Source organism: Mesoplodon mirus (genome assembly GCF_964341445.2).
Source record: "Mesoplodon mirus genome assembly, chromosome: 10".
Taxonomy (NCBI): Eukaryota; Metazoa; Chordata; class Mammalia; order Artiodactyla; family Ziphiidae; genus Mesoplodon; species Mesoplodon mirus.
This window is the reverse complement of record NC_138986.1, coordinates 48,289,781-48,307,048: the sequence shown is the minus strand read 5'-3', so window position 1 is coordinate 48,307,048 and position 17,268 is coordinate 48,289,781. Positions and strand designations below refer to the sequence as shown.

At 42.1% G+C, this 17,268-nt stretch overlaps 1 protein-coding gene across 1 annotated transcript in view; it reads left to right on the top strand.

The window, feature by feature from the left end:
* SLC16A10 (solute carrier family 16 member 10) overlaps positions 1-16,839 on the top strand; it is a 141,944-nt gene extending 125,105 nt beyond the window's left edge. The window contains exons 4-6 of the mRNA XM_082633206.1: positions 2,540-2,683; positions 13,585-13,813; positions 16,127-16,839. Of these exons, the coding sequence (XP_082489332.1) occupies positions 2,540-2,683; positions 13,585-13,813; positions 16,127-16,359 (606 nt within the window). The 3' untranslated portion in view covers positions 16,360-16,839. The remainder of the gene's footprint in view (positions 1-2,539; positions 2,684-13,584; positions 13,814-16,126) is intronic.
* The last annotated feature ends 429 nt before the right edge of the window (positions 16,840-17,268 follow it).

Here is a 17,268-nt window from a genome sequence, read left to right as displayed (position 1 = left end):
TGGCAGGCAGGTGTTCTCAGTTTCATCAAAAGAATGGCTAGCATATTCAGTCTTATTTGAATACTAAAGAATGTCTTAAAAAGTTATTCTAGATCCTTTGGGTGTTTCCTAAAGTGGATTAATACATCAGACTCTGGATTCAAATTCCAAATAAAGCTGATGAATACACATAATTATTATCTCCCCTGCCTTAGATTAGGTTATTCATTTTCTTCAGAATTGAGCTGGAATCCATCTCTGATAAGGACTTGGAGGAATTAGCCAGTTTGAGGTCACTTTTATCAATAGCTGTTTTATCTTTGTGACCACAAGTGAATTTCTTTTTTTTTTTTTTTTTTTTTTTTTTTTTTTTTTTTTTTTCCTTTTTGCGGTATGCGGGCCTCTCACTGCCGTGGCCTCTCCCGCCGCGGAGCACAGGCTCCGGACGCGCAGGCCCAGCGGCCATGGCTCACGGGCCCAGCCGCTCCGCGGCACATGGGATCCCCCCAGACCGGGGCACGAACCCGCATCCCCTGCATCGGCAGGCGGACTCTCAACCACTGCGCCACCAGGGAGGCCCACAAGTGAATTTCTTAGACCAGCACTGTTCAATAGAAATATAATGCAAGCCACATATGTAATTTTAAATTTTCTAGTAGCCATATTTTTAAAAGTTAAAAAAACAAATGAAATTAGTTTCATAATATATTTTATTTAGCCAATATAGCCAAAATATTATTCTAACATGGAATCAGTATTTTTAAATTATTGAGATATTTTGTGGGTTTTTTTCCCACTAAGTTTTCTAAAATTTTTTTGTGTGTGTTTTACACTTAAAGCACATCTCAGTTCAAACTAGCCACATTTCAAGTGCTGGATAGCCCACACGTGGCTAGCACCTACTATACTGGACAGCACAGTGTTGACATGGTGAGGCTCGGCAGCAAAGTAGGGAGGCTTTATCAGTCAAACCAGGAGTTTGAGCTTTACCCTGAAGGCTGTGGGGTCATAGCAGAGCAGTGTTATTTTTAATTTTGAACTTAATCAGGTGGTCTCAGAGAATGCAGGTTAGAGATTCAGGAGTTGGGGGCTGTAGCATGAAGCACATTAAAGGCTGTTATAGGGGTCCAGGTGAGGAGTGATAACCCAGACTCAAACACTGGGGGGGACACGGACCAAAGGAAGAGTGTCTGAGAGATTTAGGAGGTAAAATCATCAGAACTGGGTGGTGACTGCTAGATCTGAAGGGAGGGAGGGGGCAATCTAGGATGGTTGTCTAGTTTCTAAACCTGGGTAGCTGGGCCAGCAGTCGTGGTGGTAACTGAAACGGAGGGAGGCAGGCTGTGAGGGGGTGAGTGCGGCAGGGTACCAGCTGGGCCATCGCGCTTTCCGGCAAGTTTGCTTTGCAGGCTTTCAGAATTCAGGCCAGCGTTTGGTATAGGGGACAGTGAGTCTGATTGTCTGAAACAACTGTTTGTTATAATAGCTCAGTGATTTCAGAGAAAGCAGTGGGAGTACAGACATGCTTTTTCTCCTTGCTGTGAGCACAGATAGGTGATCACCGAGAAAGTGGAAGCGCTGAGCAAGAGGTGGAAAGCGTGGAACTTAGGGGCCATGGGAGCAAAGCTTGTGTTGAACAGTGGGTGCTGAGCCGCAGGTTTTGTCACCCATTATAACACCTGCTAGTCACACTCCTTTTAAAACATTGTTGGGTTGTAGATTTGCAGTCACTATTCTAAGTAGACTGTAAATTGAGGGAAAAGGTCCTTTAAAAAAAAAAGGCTAAAATTAATATCACTATTAACTGTGTGTCAGGCACTAAGTTCTTTACAGAGATATTTAATCCTCACAAGCACCCTCTTGAAGTACTGTTGCTGTCTCCAATTTACAGACAAGGAGACTGAGGCCCTAGAGGTTAACAACTTACCCAAGGTCACAAGGCTAGCAAGGAATGGAACCAGGACTTAAATGCAAACATTCTCTCTCCAGGACTTTCTTCTTTCTGTTAAACTGACTCTATTTTTATCTGTTCGAATGCCACACAAATAGGCAAACCCTCAGGCAGAGAACCTTATGCTTTTATCCTGTAAGCTCCAGTATAACCTATTTCAGTTTGGTTCAGGTCCTCCTAGAAGAGATGAAACTCCAGAATTGAGCCTTAAACTGCCTTTCAGGGGAGTAGATGATGGCTGGATCCTCGGGTGACCTTGTGAGGACAAGGTGGCACAGTGTGTTCAAAGGTCTCTTCCTTTAGCTCATGGCCCAGTGGTAACTGATAAAGGGTGTGCTGGTTACTTTTTATTAAAAATGTTTTTTAAACCCTCTTATAAAAATTCTTATTTCATTTATAAACAAGCTAAACCATGTTAGCTTTTCTTCATGTGTTCTCATGAAAAATTTTATAAATTTTTTTTACAGAGCAAATTTTATAAGTATTTGAATTTGGAAGGGGATGAGAGTCCATAACATGGTAGAGACACAAAGGCATTTGTACAAAGCTTCAAAACTTGTCCAGTTTTCCTACCATATTTAGTGTGGCTTCTTTCTCTTTGGTCTACAGATGAAATATGTGAATGAAAGGTTTCAAGATGAGAAAAATAAAGAGGTGGTTCTCATGTGCATCGGCATCACTTCAGGGGTTGGACGGCTGCTCTTCGGCCGGATCGCAGATTATGTGCCTGGTGTGAAGAAAGTTTATCTACAGGTACTTTCTTTCTTTTTTTTTTTTTTTTAATAGAGCTTTTTTTAAAAATGAATTTATTTATTTTTGGCTGTGTTGGGTCTTCGTTTCTGTGCGAGGGTTTTCTCTAGTTGCGGTGAGCGGGGGCCACTCTTCATCGCGGTGCGCAGGCCTCTCACTGTCGCAGCCTTCTCTTGTTGCGGAGCACAGGCTCCAGACGCACAGGCTCAGTAGCTGTGGTGCATGGGCTTAGTTGCTCCGCAGCATGTGGGATTTTCCCAGACCAGGGCTCGAACCCGTGTGCCCTGCATCGGCAGGCGGATTCTCAACCACTGCGCCACCAGGGAAGCCCCTACAGGTACTTTCTTAATAAGCCTTTTTTCCTCCAGCAAATTTATCCTTATCATGTAATGGCTCATTATATGTACTTATTTGCTTAAATTCTTCTGTAAAAATGAGAAATATTTTCTAGAACCTAACTTTTACAAGCAGTTTTTCAAGGGCAAAATCAGTTATGAGTTTTGGGTTTTCAACATGAGAAATTGGCGAACAAACAACAATCTTTGTCTTGTCATGGAACTCCACCAAACCAAAATGGTGTTTGCCCATTGTTTTTTCTAAGAATGCTTTATTTTTGGCATAGTTCTCATAGTCACGTGCCTTTTGCAATACTCTGTGAAATTCAGGGGTGTGTGCGTCTTCTGAGTTTCTTTACTGCAGATCGCCTCCTGGGTATTGTGGGGTGTGCTATTCCAAGATCACGTCGACACTTATTTGACAAGTATTTAAGTGACTCCTCCGTGCCAGACGCTGTGCGAAACGCTACAGATGAAATATGGTCTGTGTGCTCAGTAGTTAACGGTCTCCTGGGAAGAAAGATAAAGCAGTGCTGCAGCACAGTGGAATAATGGTAATGCTAGATGGGTGCCATAGAAACATAGGCGCAAAGCATCTAAATCACTAGAGGAGGTCTGAGCAGACTTCCTGGGCTGGCGGAGTGTCAAGAGGTGAGTATAGTTAAATAGATAAGGAAGACGGAAAAGGGTGTTTGTCGCAAGCAGAGGAAGCCACATGGGCAAAGAGATGTTAGGTCTGGGAAACAATGTTTGAACGGACTAAAGAGAGAATAGTAGATTGATTGGCTGAGGGATAGGCAGGAGTCAAGTTGGGAACGGCCTTTATGAGCACAGAAGAGGCCGAAGTCTATCCTGAAATCTACCAGGAGCCATTAAGGATTTTAAGCAAGGGAGTGACATGGCATGAGTTGTATTTTATAAAGCTTAACCTAGTGACTGTGAAGGGTGGAATACAGAGGAGGAAGGGCAAGAGTTCAGACAGTCACAAAAGGCCACATATCGTGTGGTTCCCTTTATATGAAGTGTCCAGAATAGGCAGATCCAGAGACAGAGAGTGCAGCTTAGTGGTTGCCAGCGGCTGGGGGAAGGAGGGTACGGGGAGTGACTCTTCCTGGATATGGGGTTTCTTTTGGGGTGATGTAAATATCCTAAAACTAGGCAGTAGTGATGGTTGTACAATCTTGTTGTTAAACTAAAACCCGCGGTGAATTGTGCACTTTAAATGGGTGGGTGAATTCTTTGGTATGTGAATTTATATTTCAATAAAGCTATTATTATTATTTTTTTTGTTTGTTTGTTTTTTTTTTTTTTTTTTTTTTTTTGCGGTATGCGGGCCTCTCACTGTTGTGGCCTCTCCCGTTGCGGAGCACAGGCTCCGGACGCGCAGGCCCAGCGGCCATGGCTCACGGGCCCAGCCGCTCCGCGGCATATGGGATCCTCCCAGACCGGGGCACGAACCCGTATCCCCTGCATCGGCAGGCGGACTCTCAACCACTGCGCCACCAGGGAGGCCCTATTATTATTTTTTAAAAGCGGAGGCACAGAGACTAGTTGGAGAATATTGAAATAGTCTAGGCAGGAGGAAGCAGGGCAGAGATGTTGGGATCGAACCGGGAGGAAAACAGGGATACGGGAAGTGAGAATTCAGTGGAGCCACCTAAGCTGGGTCTGAGATTTGTGGCTCAGGTAACAGTGGAAGGTTTTGCTATTTTATCAAGATCAGTAATTCAGTAGAACAGAGTAAGATGATGAGTTTGTTTTTGCCATGTTAAGTTTGTAGTGCTTGTGGGAAAGCCAAGTTGAGTTTGGAGCTTGTGGGAGAGCGTGGCTAAGAGACCTGTGGGACTTCGGCATTCGTGGACTTGTATGGGGTGAGTAGAGCGTGTGCAGGGGACACCGAAAGGGAGTGGCCAGCCTGGTAGGAAAAAAGCGAGGCACATAGTGTTTGCAGGGGCAGGAGTGGTCAGCAGTGTCAGTAACTAGTGAGAGGGCAGGCACGTTAAAGACTAATAGGTTTTCACTGGATTTAGCAACAGGGGAGTTTCAGTGGAGTGGCAGGTGCAAAAGACTGATCATGATCAGCTGATGAAATGGAAATACAGGCAACTTTGTCAAGGGCTTGGCTGTGGAAGGAAGATAAAGGAGAGACAAAAGGGGGGCTTGGGACTGGGGATTGAGCACGTCCATTCACTGTAGAGAGGAGGGGCAGTATCTGAGCAGGGCCTTGAAGGAAAGGTAGAACTTGGGCGAAGGACATGGTTGGAAAAGACATTTATTACAGATGAATTGCCTTTAATTGATTTGAAGTAATAACCATCACCATTTACTGAGCACTTCCATGTGCCACACGATGAACTGAATGCTGTACGTACATTATCTTCTTTCCTCCTTGCCCAGCCCTTTGAGGAAGGTACCGTCGCTGTTTCCACTTACGGATGCCAACACGGAAGAACAGAGAAGCGACCTCACTGTGGGTGTTTGTGTATAGGGCCAGGCAGAGAGCCGCAGGAAGGTCTGGTCACACAGCTAGAAGGAAGTGCAGACAGCTGGTAGAGTGCTACTTTTTAAAATATTCACTGTGTTAGGATCATTCCCCCTTTTATTAATACTCAACTGCGGATATCCCTGTCGAACACTTAGCAGAACATTGTCTTGTTCTCAAGTATCAAGGGAGCCCTCTAATGGAAATTGGTTGTATTACAGACTTTTGGCTTCCTTTCATTTATTAAAATAAAAAAGGAGTGCCCATTGTGCCCCAGGCACCAGCCCAGACCCTGGTGGGGGTGATACAAACAAGACAGACGTGGTCCCTGAGTTCCTGGAGCAAGACTTGAGGCAGGAGAAAGCTGGGAGTGAATGGGAACTCAAGAAGACAGGGAGAGCGGCCTGGGAGGAGGTTGGGAAGAGCAAAGCGTGGGAAGAGGAGGGCCCAGATTAAACAGGGCCTTGAACCCCTGATGCAGACATTTTACTTGAGGCGCAGTAGGTCTTTGTTGGGGAATGACGTGATTTTACATTTTAAAGTCGCCGTGTTCGCTCTGTGTATGGAGACTGTATTACTGGGAGGGAAGCAGGAATGCTGGAGGGAGGGAGATGAGTTAGGAGGCCAATACAGTGTCCCCGGTAGAGGCAATGGGGGCCCAGACTAAGGTGCTGTGATGGATGGAGTCATGGTATGTTTTATACATCAGCACTTTACTCCAGAACAACTATAACTTTAGAAAGTTTCCCCCTACAGGCAGGGCAGTCGGGTCACTTACAACATATTGGGGGCACATATGTTAGTATTTTATGTGATTTATGAAAGAAAATATAGCCTTTCCTAGCTTGTCCCCTGTTTGGTCTGCAGTTACACGGCAGTGCGTTAAGAATCAGTAATTTCGTTTTGGATGAAAGGTTAGTCACAGCCTGGCTTCTTTTAGGTCGCATCTGATTTTTTTCATCCAAATGTGGGGCAGTGTGTGTAGCACCTGGAAGTACGGGCTGAGTCACAGGCGAGAGGACTGCAGTCCGGCCCGAGGAGGCCCCTGGAGGAGAAAGGCGGCCTTCAGTGTGTCCTGTGCTGCTGGGAGCCACCGACAGCACAGGGGCCAACGCAGGCCTACCCCACGCAGGCGGCTGGGCTCACCACCCTGCTCTCCCCCTCCTTTTTCCTGGCTTCCCTGCCCCAACTCCCAAACATTCAGTGTGGGCTTTGATTCTTGGCTCTTTCTTCTCTGCTGCGACCAACTCCAGCTCTGCCTGTTTGCTTATTCTTCCTTCTCTCCCTCTCTGCCTGCCTGGCTGTCCGCCCTTTGGCGGCCTTTAAGGGTTGGAATGCTTCTGCTGCTTATCTTCCTCTCCTGCCTTTCGTTGGTGCTGTGTTTTCTCAGACATGCCTGCTCCCTGCTTTCGTCTGTTACAGCTCAGCCTGGTGGGGCCACGGCAGTTCCCCTCCCTCTCTGTCCCCATCACACGGGTTCTGAGTAGCCTCCGGGCCCAGAACACACTTCACAGCCTCCCACGTGTTCTACTTTTGGGGCACAGTCATCTTGGGTTTGGGAGGCTGCAGAATAGAAAAGCACAGGCTCTGGAGTGTGATATGACTTGTCTCTAGATCCGGCAGAGGGCTGTGTGAGGACTCATGGTGACAGCTTGCTTGCTTGCTTGGTTATTTATATAAGTTTATTTATTTTATTTTATTTATTTTTGGCTGTTGGGTCTTCGTTGCTGTACACAGGCTTTCTCTGGTTGCGAGCTGGGGCTACTCTTCGTTGCGGTGCGCGGGCTTCTCATTGCAGTGGCTTCTCTTGTTGTGGAGCACGGGCTCCTGGCACACGGGCTTCAGTAGTTGTGGCTCGCGGGCTCAGTAAGTGTGGCTCGTGGACTCAGTAGGTGTGGCTCACAGGCTCTAGAGCGCAGGCTCGGTAGTTGTGGTGCACAGGCTTAGTTGCTCCGCGGCATGTGGGATCTTCTCGGACCAGGGCTCGAACCCGTATCCCCTGTGCAGGCAGGCAGATTCTTAACCACTGTGCCACCAGGGAAGTCCTGGTGACAGCTTATTTAAAGTGCCGGCCCAGAGTGGATCATTAATAGATCCTTGCTTTTATTGTTTTAGTATTCTATTAAATACTGAGGCAGATCCTGGTTTGGAACAGGTATCAAGAAGGAGACCTTGGTTATCCTGATTTGGGGATCTTTGCTTATAGGTAACAGAGTTTAGGAATATATCTTACACTTCTGCTTAAGAGTTCTGAATTTAAACTTCCATCAGGGTCCTGGGTTCCAGGTATTTTCAGCCTAACAATTCTAAATGCCGAGCAAAGAGATGACCGAACTGCATTATATAGAATAATGATGGTTAAAGAAAATCTTTGCAAGGGTTCCTGGAGTACTTTCTTAGGAGAGGAAAGGCTGTGTCCTGGTATCTTCTCAGCCGTCTTTCTTAACTTCACAGACCTGTCTTTCTAGTCACCATTAAATTACTGCAGATTTGTGTGTTTAATATGTAACTGTTGTAAAAGTGTGAAAGTTTTTTTCAAAGGTTTGGAAGTTGTAACTCTAATGACAGAATCAAAAACTTTGGGTTTAGATCACTTTCCCATCGTGTCAGATTTCTCTGTGCCATGGACATACTGAAGTGTGGACGTCATATCCATGTATGTAAAGCAGGCAAACCCAAACAACATGTGTGTACACAGAAAAGGCCTAGGAGGTTCACCACATTGTTGAGCGGTTATTCCTGACGAGGACAGTGGGAATGGGTTGAGGGTGGCAGGGGGTTGAAGGGAGACTTTCATATATTACTTTATATATTTTTCTAAGGTTTGAAAATTTCCAAGAATGTATTCATGAGTTACTTTTGAAGTCCAGATACTTGTTTTGTAATTTAGAAAACTTAATCACTTTTGGATCCAACTTCCTGTGTAAGCGTCCCCTTCTGGTTGCAGTAGAATGAACTGATCAGCGTTGTCCAGTTTTCTCTTTTTTGTTGTTGCTGTGGTTGTTGCTTTTTGTTCCCTTTTAGCATTGTATGTTTTCCTGAAGATACATTGGGATAAAGGTACATGCTTTACCAAACATAAGCTGTTTCCCAAATGGTATCCAAATATTTAGTAGTTCCCCGGCCTGAATAAGGAATCAGATGATGATTCTCTGTTCTCGCCTGGGCTGTGGCACTGGGGCCAGTTCCCCCTCCAGGCAGAAATGGTGGTACTCACGTGCCGTGGGGAAAGTTGAACAGACTCCCTGTGAAGCACTTGCAGAGAACTGTGTGCTTTAGAAGAAGCCAGCCACTTGGCTGTGCCCTAAACACTTCCCTTTAGTGTGATGGACCTGCAGATCTCTGCTGCCAACTACTGGGTTCCTAGCCAGAGGCTCTGAAAGTCTGGAAACTTTATAGTGAATAAATTTATAGGAACAACCCTTGATTCTAACTGTGGCCAATTGTGCGCCTGCCTCCGAAAGTGCCTTCTGCTCTTCAGGTGCAGCTCATTTTTCCTCTTCAGTCATATACTTAGATTCCTGAGCAAAACTTGCCCTCACAGTTCTCTAAAAATGCTCTCTTTGTGACAGAAATGGGAACGGTAATAGCAAAAAAAAACAAACAAACCATTTTTTTTGATTGTTTGTTCTTAGGTACATAAACTAACTTAAGCGGGGGGTTATTCTTCTAGAGCCTGTTAAATTATGACAGAAGATATTTCCTTGTATGGTTTTAAGAAACAAAAACAAGGAAGACATCTCAACAGGCAATGCCTTATTAAATGGCAGTGCCAGAGCCTAGAAGAGGATTAGGAACCTTTGAATCTCTTATTTAAATCTAACTAGAGCTACTGTGTTTGGGGCGGAAAAAAAGATTGTATGTGATACTAAATTTATTCACCTTTCAAACTGGGGCCTAGTATCTACAGATCAGTAGATGTTTGGGGAAGTGATGAACCTCCTACACGCAGTGTGCTAAACCTTGGCCTGTGCTCCTTGTGGCTCAAATGTCCCTGCATGTGGGGAATATGTATGTCCTCACCAGCTTGGCCTGCTTACCTCCTAATTTAGCTACATTTGGGGTAGTTACATCTGCTGAGAAAGAGCAGTGTTTCTTACTACTATAGCTACAAATAAGGCAGAAGTAGCTAGGTATTTTCTGAGAAATGCTAAAGAATAAATGTGTAAATTTCTATAAATTCAATTCTTAAAGAAAAACCAAGAAATTTTACTTTTAAATAACAACTAATAATTTTTATTTAACAATTGTTATTAAAATTTAACAGTTTTAAATATTTGAAAAAGAATATAAATTAACATAATTTGAATTGAGAAAAGGAGAACTTGCAGTCAGATAAAGTATTAAGAAGTAATATGCTCAAAATATATAATAATAAATTTGAAGCTCTTATATGATTTCTTTTTTTAAAAACTCCATTATGTGTCTATACACTAGCAATCCTTTTTAAAATTAATTAATTAATTAATTTTTGGCTGTGTTGTGTCTTCGTTGCTGCTCACAGGCTTTCTCTAGTTGCGGCAAGTGGGGGCTACTCTTTGTTGCGGTGCGCAGGCTTATTGCGGTGGCTTCTCTTGTTGCAGAGCATGGCCTCTAGGCGGGTGGGCTGCAGTAGTTGTGGCCTGCAGGCTCAGTAGTTGTGGCTCATGGGCTCTAGAGTGCAGGCTCGGTAGTTGTGGCACATGGGCTTAGTTGCTCCGCGGCATGTGGGATCTTCCTGGACCAGGGCTCGAACCCATGTCTCCTGCATTGGCAGGTGGATTCTTAACCACTGCGCCACCAGGGAAGCCCCTCTTATATGATTTCTTACAAAACTGACCAAAGAACAAAAATTTGAAGGGGCCAAAAATGGATAGAAAGATCAGGATAACTACCATAAGTGCCTCGGTCTCATGTTACATAAATTGGTCCAAGAAAACATTTGTTTATTGAGCAAAAATGACTTTGTGCTAAGCTTTCAACAGTCACTCTGGTTGTCTTACCTTGGAAGAGATTTGTTCTGAACAAAATAGTAAAAGAATAGGAAGCACATTGAAAGCTCACCTAGTAGAATTACAGTTGTGTGGTTGGGAATATTTGGTATGTGGCTTTACCAGTTAAACCCATTCCATCTGGCCCCGTGATGTCCTAACATTTTACTCCAGGTTCTCTGGAATTTGTAATGATAGATACATTTCTAAGATTCAAGTATTTATCTCCTTTTGTGTTTGTAGATAGAGTAAAAATGTATCTAATTAATAATATTAGGATTTGTCTTTATTAGTTTTTCAATAAAAATAACTCAAACCTTTACTTACTTGCTAGTTTCAACCCACTTTCTACATCCTGATTTATCTTTAAATCTCTTTTTGTGTAGATGGGCAGCATCAGGGAGTCTTTATCAAGGTCACAGAGAGCTAGAACCTGGTCTGTCCCTCTGAGCCTTATTAGTTCTTTCCAATCTATAGGCTGCAAACCCAGTAATTACCCACCACTAAGAAATTATGCTTACGCTTTGAGGGAAATTGGATTGGAGAAAAAGATGTTTAAGTAGAACATAAAAACTCAGAATGTGGGGCTTCCCTGGTGGCGCAGTAGTTGAGGGTCCGCCTGCCGATGCAGGGGACGTGGGTTCATGCCCCAGTCCGGGAAGATCCCATGTGCCATGGAGCGGCTGGGCCTGTGAGCCATGGCCGCCGGGCCTGCGCGTCTGGAGCCTGTGCTCCACAACGGGAGAAGCCACAACAGTTGGAGGCCCGCGTACCGCAAAAAAAAAAAAAAAAAATCAGAATGTGGAGATTATGTTCTTTAGAAAATGTGAAGTGCCAGACTTATTTTTCAAATAGCCAACTCAGAGTCCTAAACTAATTATAATTCTACCATAAAGCTATATTTTAATAATGAAGAAGAAAAATTGATTCAGCTATATAATATGATGTTGTCAAAAAGCAACCAACTTGGAGTTTAAAACCTTTTTCAAGAGTATGTTTCTTATTGTGGGGTCAGTGGACAACTTGTGTCAGAGTCACCTGGGGAGCTTGTGAAAATCACTGTTCCCAGATCCCTGTTCCTCAGGTGATCTTGATGTGCACTAAGGTTGTGAGGGGCTTCCCTGAGGCGTGCAGCCAAGCTTGGTATGCCGTAGATGTGCCTAGTGGGTCCTGGGAAAAACAGAGCAGATGAAGACGGTGATCCAGATGGCGGCTTTATGTGGCCTCTCCCTTCCTTCCCAGCCCCACTGTCATCGGAGGGTACCCTCTAGAAGTTGTTCCATCATTCCCCGCTACCTACTGCCCAGGCAGACCATGGGTTCCAGGCTGGCTCCATCCAGGGTTACTAAACCTCCCAGCATCATTCTCTTCATCTGTAAAACGGGGAAAACATTAGTACCCATCTCATAAAATTGTTATGAGAATCACGATCTAAAGTCCTTAGAAAAATGCCTGGCATTTCATAAACATTAAATAAATAATAGTTGCTATTATATGAATACTTTTTTTAAAAAGCTGATTCTTTTTAAAGCACTTCTTCCACTAATGAGTGAATGATCCAATTTTAATTAGTTCTTTGCCTAAAAAAGCTACTGAATTGGCCACTCCTTCCTTTTTTGTACCCACCATACTTTGAATATACAACTACAGCAACATCTAGAACACTTCATGTGCATTTATTTATTTACATGGTCACCTCCCCACAACCCAAGGGTAGGAACCAGGTGTTATTCACATAGCACCGTACACAGAACATAGCAAGTAGCTACCAAATGGCAGGGAAAATCAAGTGTTTGATTCTATTAATTACTCTAATGCTAAAATGAAAGTGTTCAGTGGTGCAAAATATTTCTCAGCCTTAATGCTGGGGTGCTTAAATAGGGTATATATCTATGACTTAGCATCAAAAGACATAATGTTTGAAAATATTCTTTGGCAATAATAGTCATTGATTTACACTGTAAATAAAACTGGATTATATAAATTAGTTCTTAGGATGTTATAGCAGAATGTGTTCACTGTTTTCACTGCATATTATGCATCATATATTTCCTCTGACAGTCAAAATTTAATTGGAATTTGAATAATCAAAATTCAGTACACATTTATAGAATATCAAATCATAGTTACTTATTTTAATCTCTCTCACTTGATCTACCTATGCTCACCATGTCTGGAATATTAGCAGGCACTGTATTCTAAATTGATTATTTAAATATCTAAAACTTACATCTCTGTATTCTCCAAACTGGAAGCTCTGTGATGTGAAGGATGGCTGGATCTGGCTGGCATATTTTCATTATGCAGAGGACTAATACCAGTAAAGTGCATATAATTTCAAGGGTAAAATTTTTAAATCATGTTTGATGAGTGAATTTGAGCTGATATTCAAAGAACAAATATGTATTGAGCACTGACCAGGTACAAGATCCTTAAACCTTATAATATGTAGTTCAAAGATGACTTTTGTACAGATTCTGATCTCAAAGAGCTTTCAGCCTGGAAAGAAAAGTAAGTATATAAAAATCCTTACTTTTGGACTTCCCTGGTGGCGCAGTGGTTAAAAATCCGCCTGCCAATGCAGGGGACACGGTTTCCAGCCCTGGTCCGGGAAGATCCCACATGCCATGGAGCAACTGAGCCCGTGCACCACAACTACTGAGCCTGCACTCTAGAGCCCATGAGCCACAACTACTGAGCCTGCATGCCACAACTACTGAAGCCCGTGTGCCTAGAGCCCGTGATCTGCAACAAAAGAAGCCACTGCATGAGAAGCCTGCGCTCCGCAATGAAGAGTAGCCCCCGCTCGCTGCAACTAGAGAAAGCCCGTGCAGCAGTGAAGACCCAATGCAGCCAAAAATAAAATAAATAAAAATAAATAAATTTATTTTTAAAAAATCCTTACTTTCTTCTTGTCCCTTAATGGAAATACTGAGAAAGTGCTGGGGGAACTTGGGAGAGATGATTATGGGAGTTGATTATGTATATAAAATCAAGGCGAACTGGGCTGAGGAGGCGACTGACCAGTAACCACTTAAAAGTCCTAAGCCTGTTGCTCAGTAATCGTTACGTTCACTTTTCCCGAGAGCAGAGTTGACATTGTGGTGTCTGTCCTAGGTCCTGTCCTTTTTCTTCATTGGTCTGATGTCCATGATGATTCCCCTGTGCAGCGTCTTTGGGGCCCTCATTGCTGTCTGTCTCATCATGGGTCTCTTCGATGGATGCTTCATTTGCATTATGGCCCCCATTGCCTTTGAGTTAGTTGGTGCCCAGGATGTCTCACAAGCAATTGGATTTCTACTCGGATTCATGTCTATACCCATGACTGTGGGCCCACCCATTGCAGGTAAATTATATTAATTCATAGCATTTTCTACTGTAGGTCCTAAGTCTCACTTATATGTTAAATATATTATGATTTATTGGTTTCTGGTGTCTTGCTTTGTATGTGCCTTATCTATAACATTTTTAATAAGACCAGCTGTAGATGGCATGTTGGAAAAATTTGCCAATGAGTCCTCTTATTCTTATTGGTATCTAAAACACTCAGTGAAATGTGTAGCAGTTAGGTTCTGGATGTGAGCTTTCAGAGTTCTTATATTTCACTTAGTATGTGTCTTGGAGGAATAGCAGTGTGATTTCTTTTTAGGAAGAGGTGAAGATTCTGAAAGATTTCTAAATATGTATGCTTTGTGTAAGAGATCATAGCCCCCTGAGAAGTAGTTAATGAAAAATAACACTTAGTAGAAACAACCCAAATGTCCGTCAGCAGATGAATGGATAAACAAAAGGTGGTATATCCATACAGTGGAATATTATTCAGCCATAAAAAGGAATGAAGTGCTGTACTGATACATGCTACTAGGTAGATGAACCTCAAACATGTGCTAAGTGAAAGAAGCCAAATACAAAAGGTCCCATATTATATGATTCTATTTCTGTGAAATATACAGAATAGGTAAATCCATAGAGACAGAGAACAGATTGGTGGTTGCCAGGGGATGGAGGGAAGGGGGATTAGGGAGTAACTGCGTAATGGGTGTGGAGTTTTCTTTTGGTGTGATGAAAATATTTTGGAACTAGAGAGAGGTGATGGTTGTACAACATTGTTAGTATACTAAATGCCATTAAAATGGTTAATTTTATGTTATGTGAATTTCACCTTTAGAAATCTTCTGAATGATAGTATAAAGATGTTTCACGTTCAGTATTAGTTGGGTGCCACTGTAAATTATTATAAGATTTGATAAAATTATTATAAAATCTAAATGTATGTACTATCATCTATGTCTGGTATCTGAGTGGCTCAGTGAAAGTTCAGTTCAATTCATTCTCAAATTCAGAACCACACATATCAGCAAATTTGCCAGTTGGGAATCTAGTCATGTATCAAGCAAGCAGAACCACTACTGAGCAGACCAAATAAAAGATAAGGTTCTCAAGATCACAGTCTCCTTTTAGGGAAAACCCTCCAGTCCTTCCCCTCTCCCCCAGGTAATACACTATTTTTACATCTTACAAGCTTAGTTTGTTAGGGTTTCCAAGTCCACAGCAAATTACAAGCAGCACTTTCGTAGAAATGGTGTTTGCTACTAGAAGTGACTATAACAGATCAAGAATGAAGGAGTTAACAGGAAACTTCAAAGCAGGCAGAAGAACAACAGGAGGTTCTGAGGGATCATAGTATTACAACCAAACATATTAATTTATGTTCATAGGATGAAAGGTTCAGTTATATGTGGAATATTCTGATTCAGGGGATAGGAAAAGCATATATTTAGATATGTTGTATATTTTAGATTTCTATTTGGAATGACTGTACACCTTTTTTTTTTTTTTTTTTTGATGTTGGTACTTACCTGAACAAATCCTCAGCTGTTTACTTAGTAGACTCAGATATTCAGTACAATGTGTTCCTAGAACATTTCAGATAACTTAGGTTGTATAGTAAAAGTTTAAAACACTAAGATAACTTTTTAAATCTGGATTTTGTTAGAGAAATTAGAAATAAGGAGTATTCTGACAGTTTTTAGAAGCAGAGCCCTAGGATCTATTAGAGTACCACACATATATTTTTATATTTTCCTCCCATGTGCTGACAAACCTTAGTTTCTTTCCAAAATGTATTTAACAACCTAGTTTTTTCATCCTGACTCTTAGATTTATAATTTTTCATGATTTTGGGTTACACTTTTAAATAGTTTCATGTTATTTCATAAACAGGCCCAAGAAAGGGTTAAAACGTAGACATTTTGAGGTCTGCATGTATGAGAAAAGTTTCAGCTTGACGGTCCGTCCACCTTCAGCTAAAATGGGACCTTTACACCATGTGTCAGAATATCCCAAATGGCCTCTGAAGGGTTTCGAGAAAGCCAAAGCTTGGTTGCAAATATTTTTTCCATGTAATATCTTGGTAGGAAAACTCAAAGGCCTGTCACAGACTTGCAACAAGATTAAAGAAATGCGATCTTTTCCTTCCTCATATCAGAAAAGGTTTATATTTCAGACCCATTTCCTTAGAAATGTCTGATATCTGAGATGTTTGAACTAGCCTGCTGAGATGAAGATACTAGGTTGGCAGTAGGCTACCAGAGTGACTAATCTGAGACCCCAGGAGCCATACTTTTTCTCTCTTGGTGACAGTTCTTTCCCTTCCCAGGGTTACTCCGTGACAAGCTGGGCTCCTATGATGTGGCATTCTACCTCGCTGGAATCCCTCCCCTTATTGGAGGTGCTGTCCTTTGTTTAATCCCATGGATCCATAGTAAGAAGCAAAGAGAGATCAATAAAACCACTGGAGGAGAAAAGATGGAGAAAATGTTGGAGAACCAGAACTCTCTGTTGTCAAGCTCATCTGGAATCTTTAAGAAGGAATCTGACTCTGTTATTTAATGTCTTATATACCTCCACCAGACTGGACTTGCTTTTAGAAGTTTAAGCAAGTTTTCCTTTTATATGAATTGCAGATTTCTTATTTTTTTAATCACATCCTAGGAATAGCACAATAATCAGGAAATAGAACCCTTATTACTACGAGAACCATTTTCTGCCACTGAATAGCTGTCCAATATTTCCATGAGTCTGAGGCCGGAGACTCAGACTCAATTTCACGTACAAGAAAACCTGTCTGAAAGTCAAATATTATGAGAATATGAAGCTATCTCAGTAAAAAGTAACTTCAGAAACTGTGAACGCTACTTAGCTTATACAAATATTTAAAAATACCTCAAGCTATATTGAAAGGGTTGCAGTTTGGTTAGGACTGGAAATATTGTTTGTTGTCTCACATGGTGTTTTTAGTTTTGGTATCTTTATTTTAATTTCTTCTGCTATTTGGAAACAAAATTTAAGCCTGGGTTCTAGATAATATCAAGTCTATGTTAAAATTGCTCACCTGCTCTTAAATAAGCTTTGAAAGTAAGTTATTCTGACTTGCTCCAGTGTCAAGGGACGTTCTTGGAGCGGGTACTGACAAGGTGTTCAGAATCAATGTGTGAGATTAACAGGATCCTGTTCATAAGGGCAGAACAGTTCAGAAATCAGAGATTTCTTCCATTTACATTTTTCCCCTTTGGATTTGCAGTGTGTTTTACTCAAGTAGCCAGAAACACCCCAGATTTCTGAATTTGTTTAAATTGTAACAATAAAGTAAAATAGAAGAATTGAAAGATATTCTGGCATTTTAACTTAGAATTTTTCTGACTTCTGATTTGTTGCTCAGTAAGACTTTGTGTAAATATCAGGTCCTAGTGCATGTTATCAAGTTGCAGTTTTACGCACAAATGGGAAAAAAACATCTTT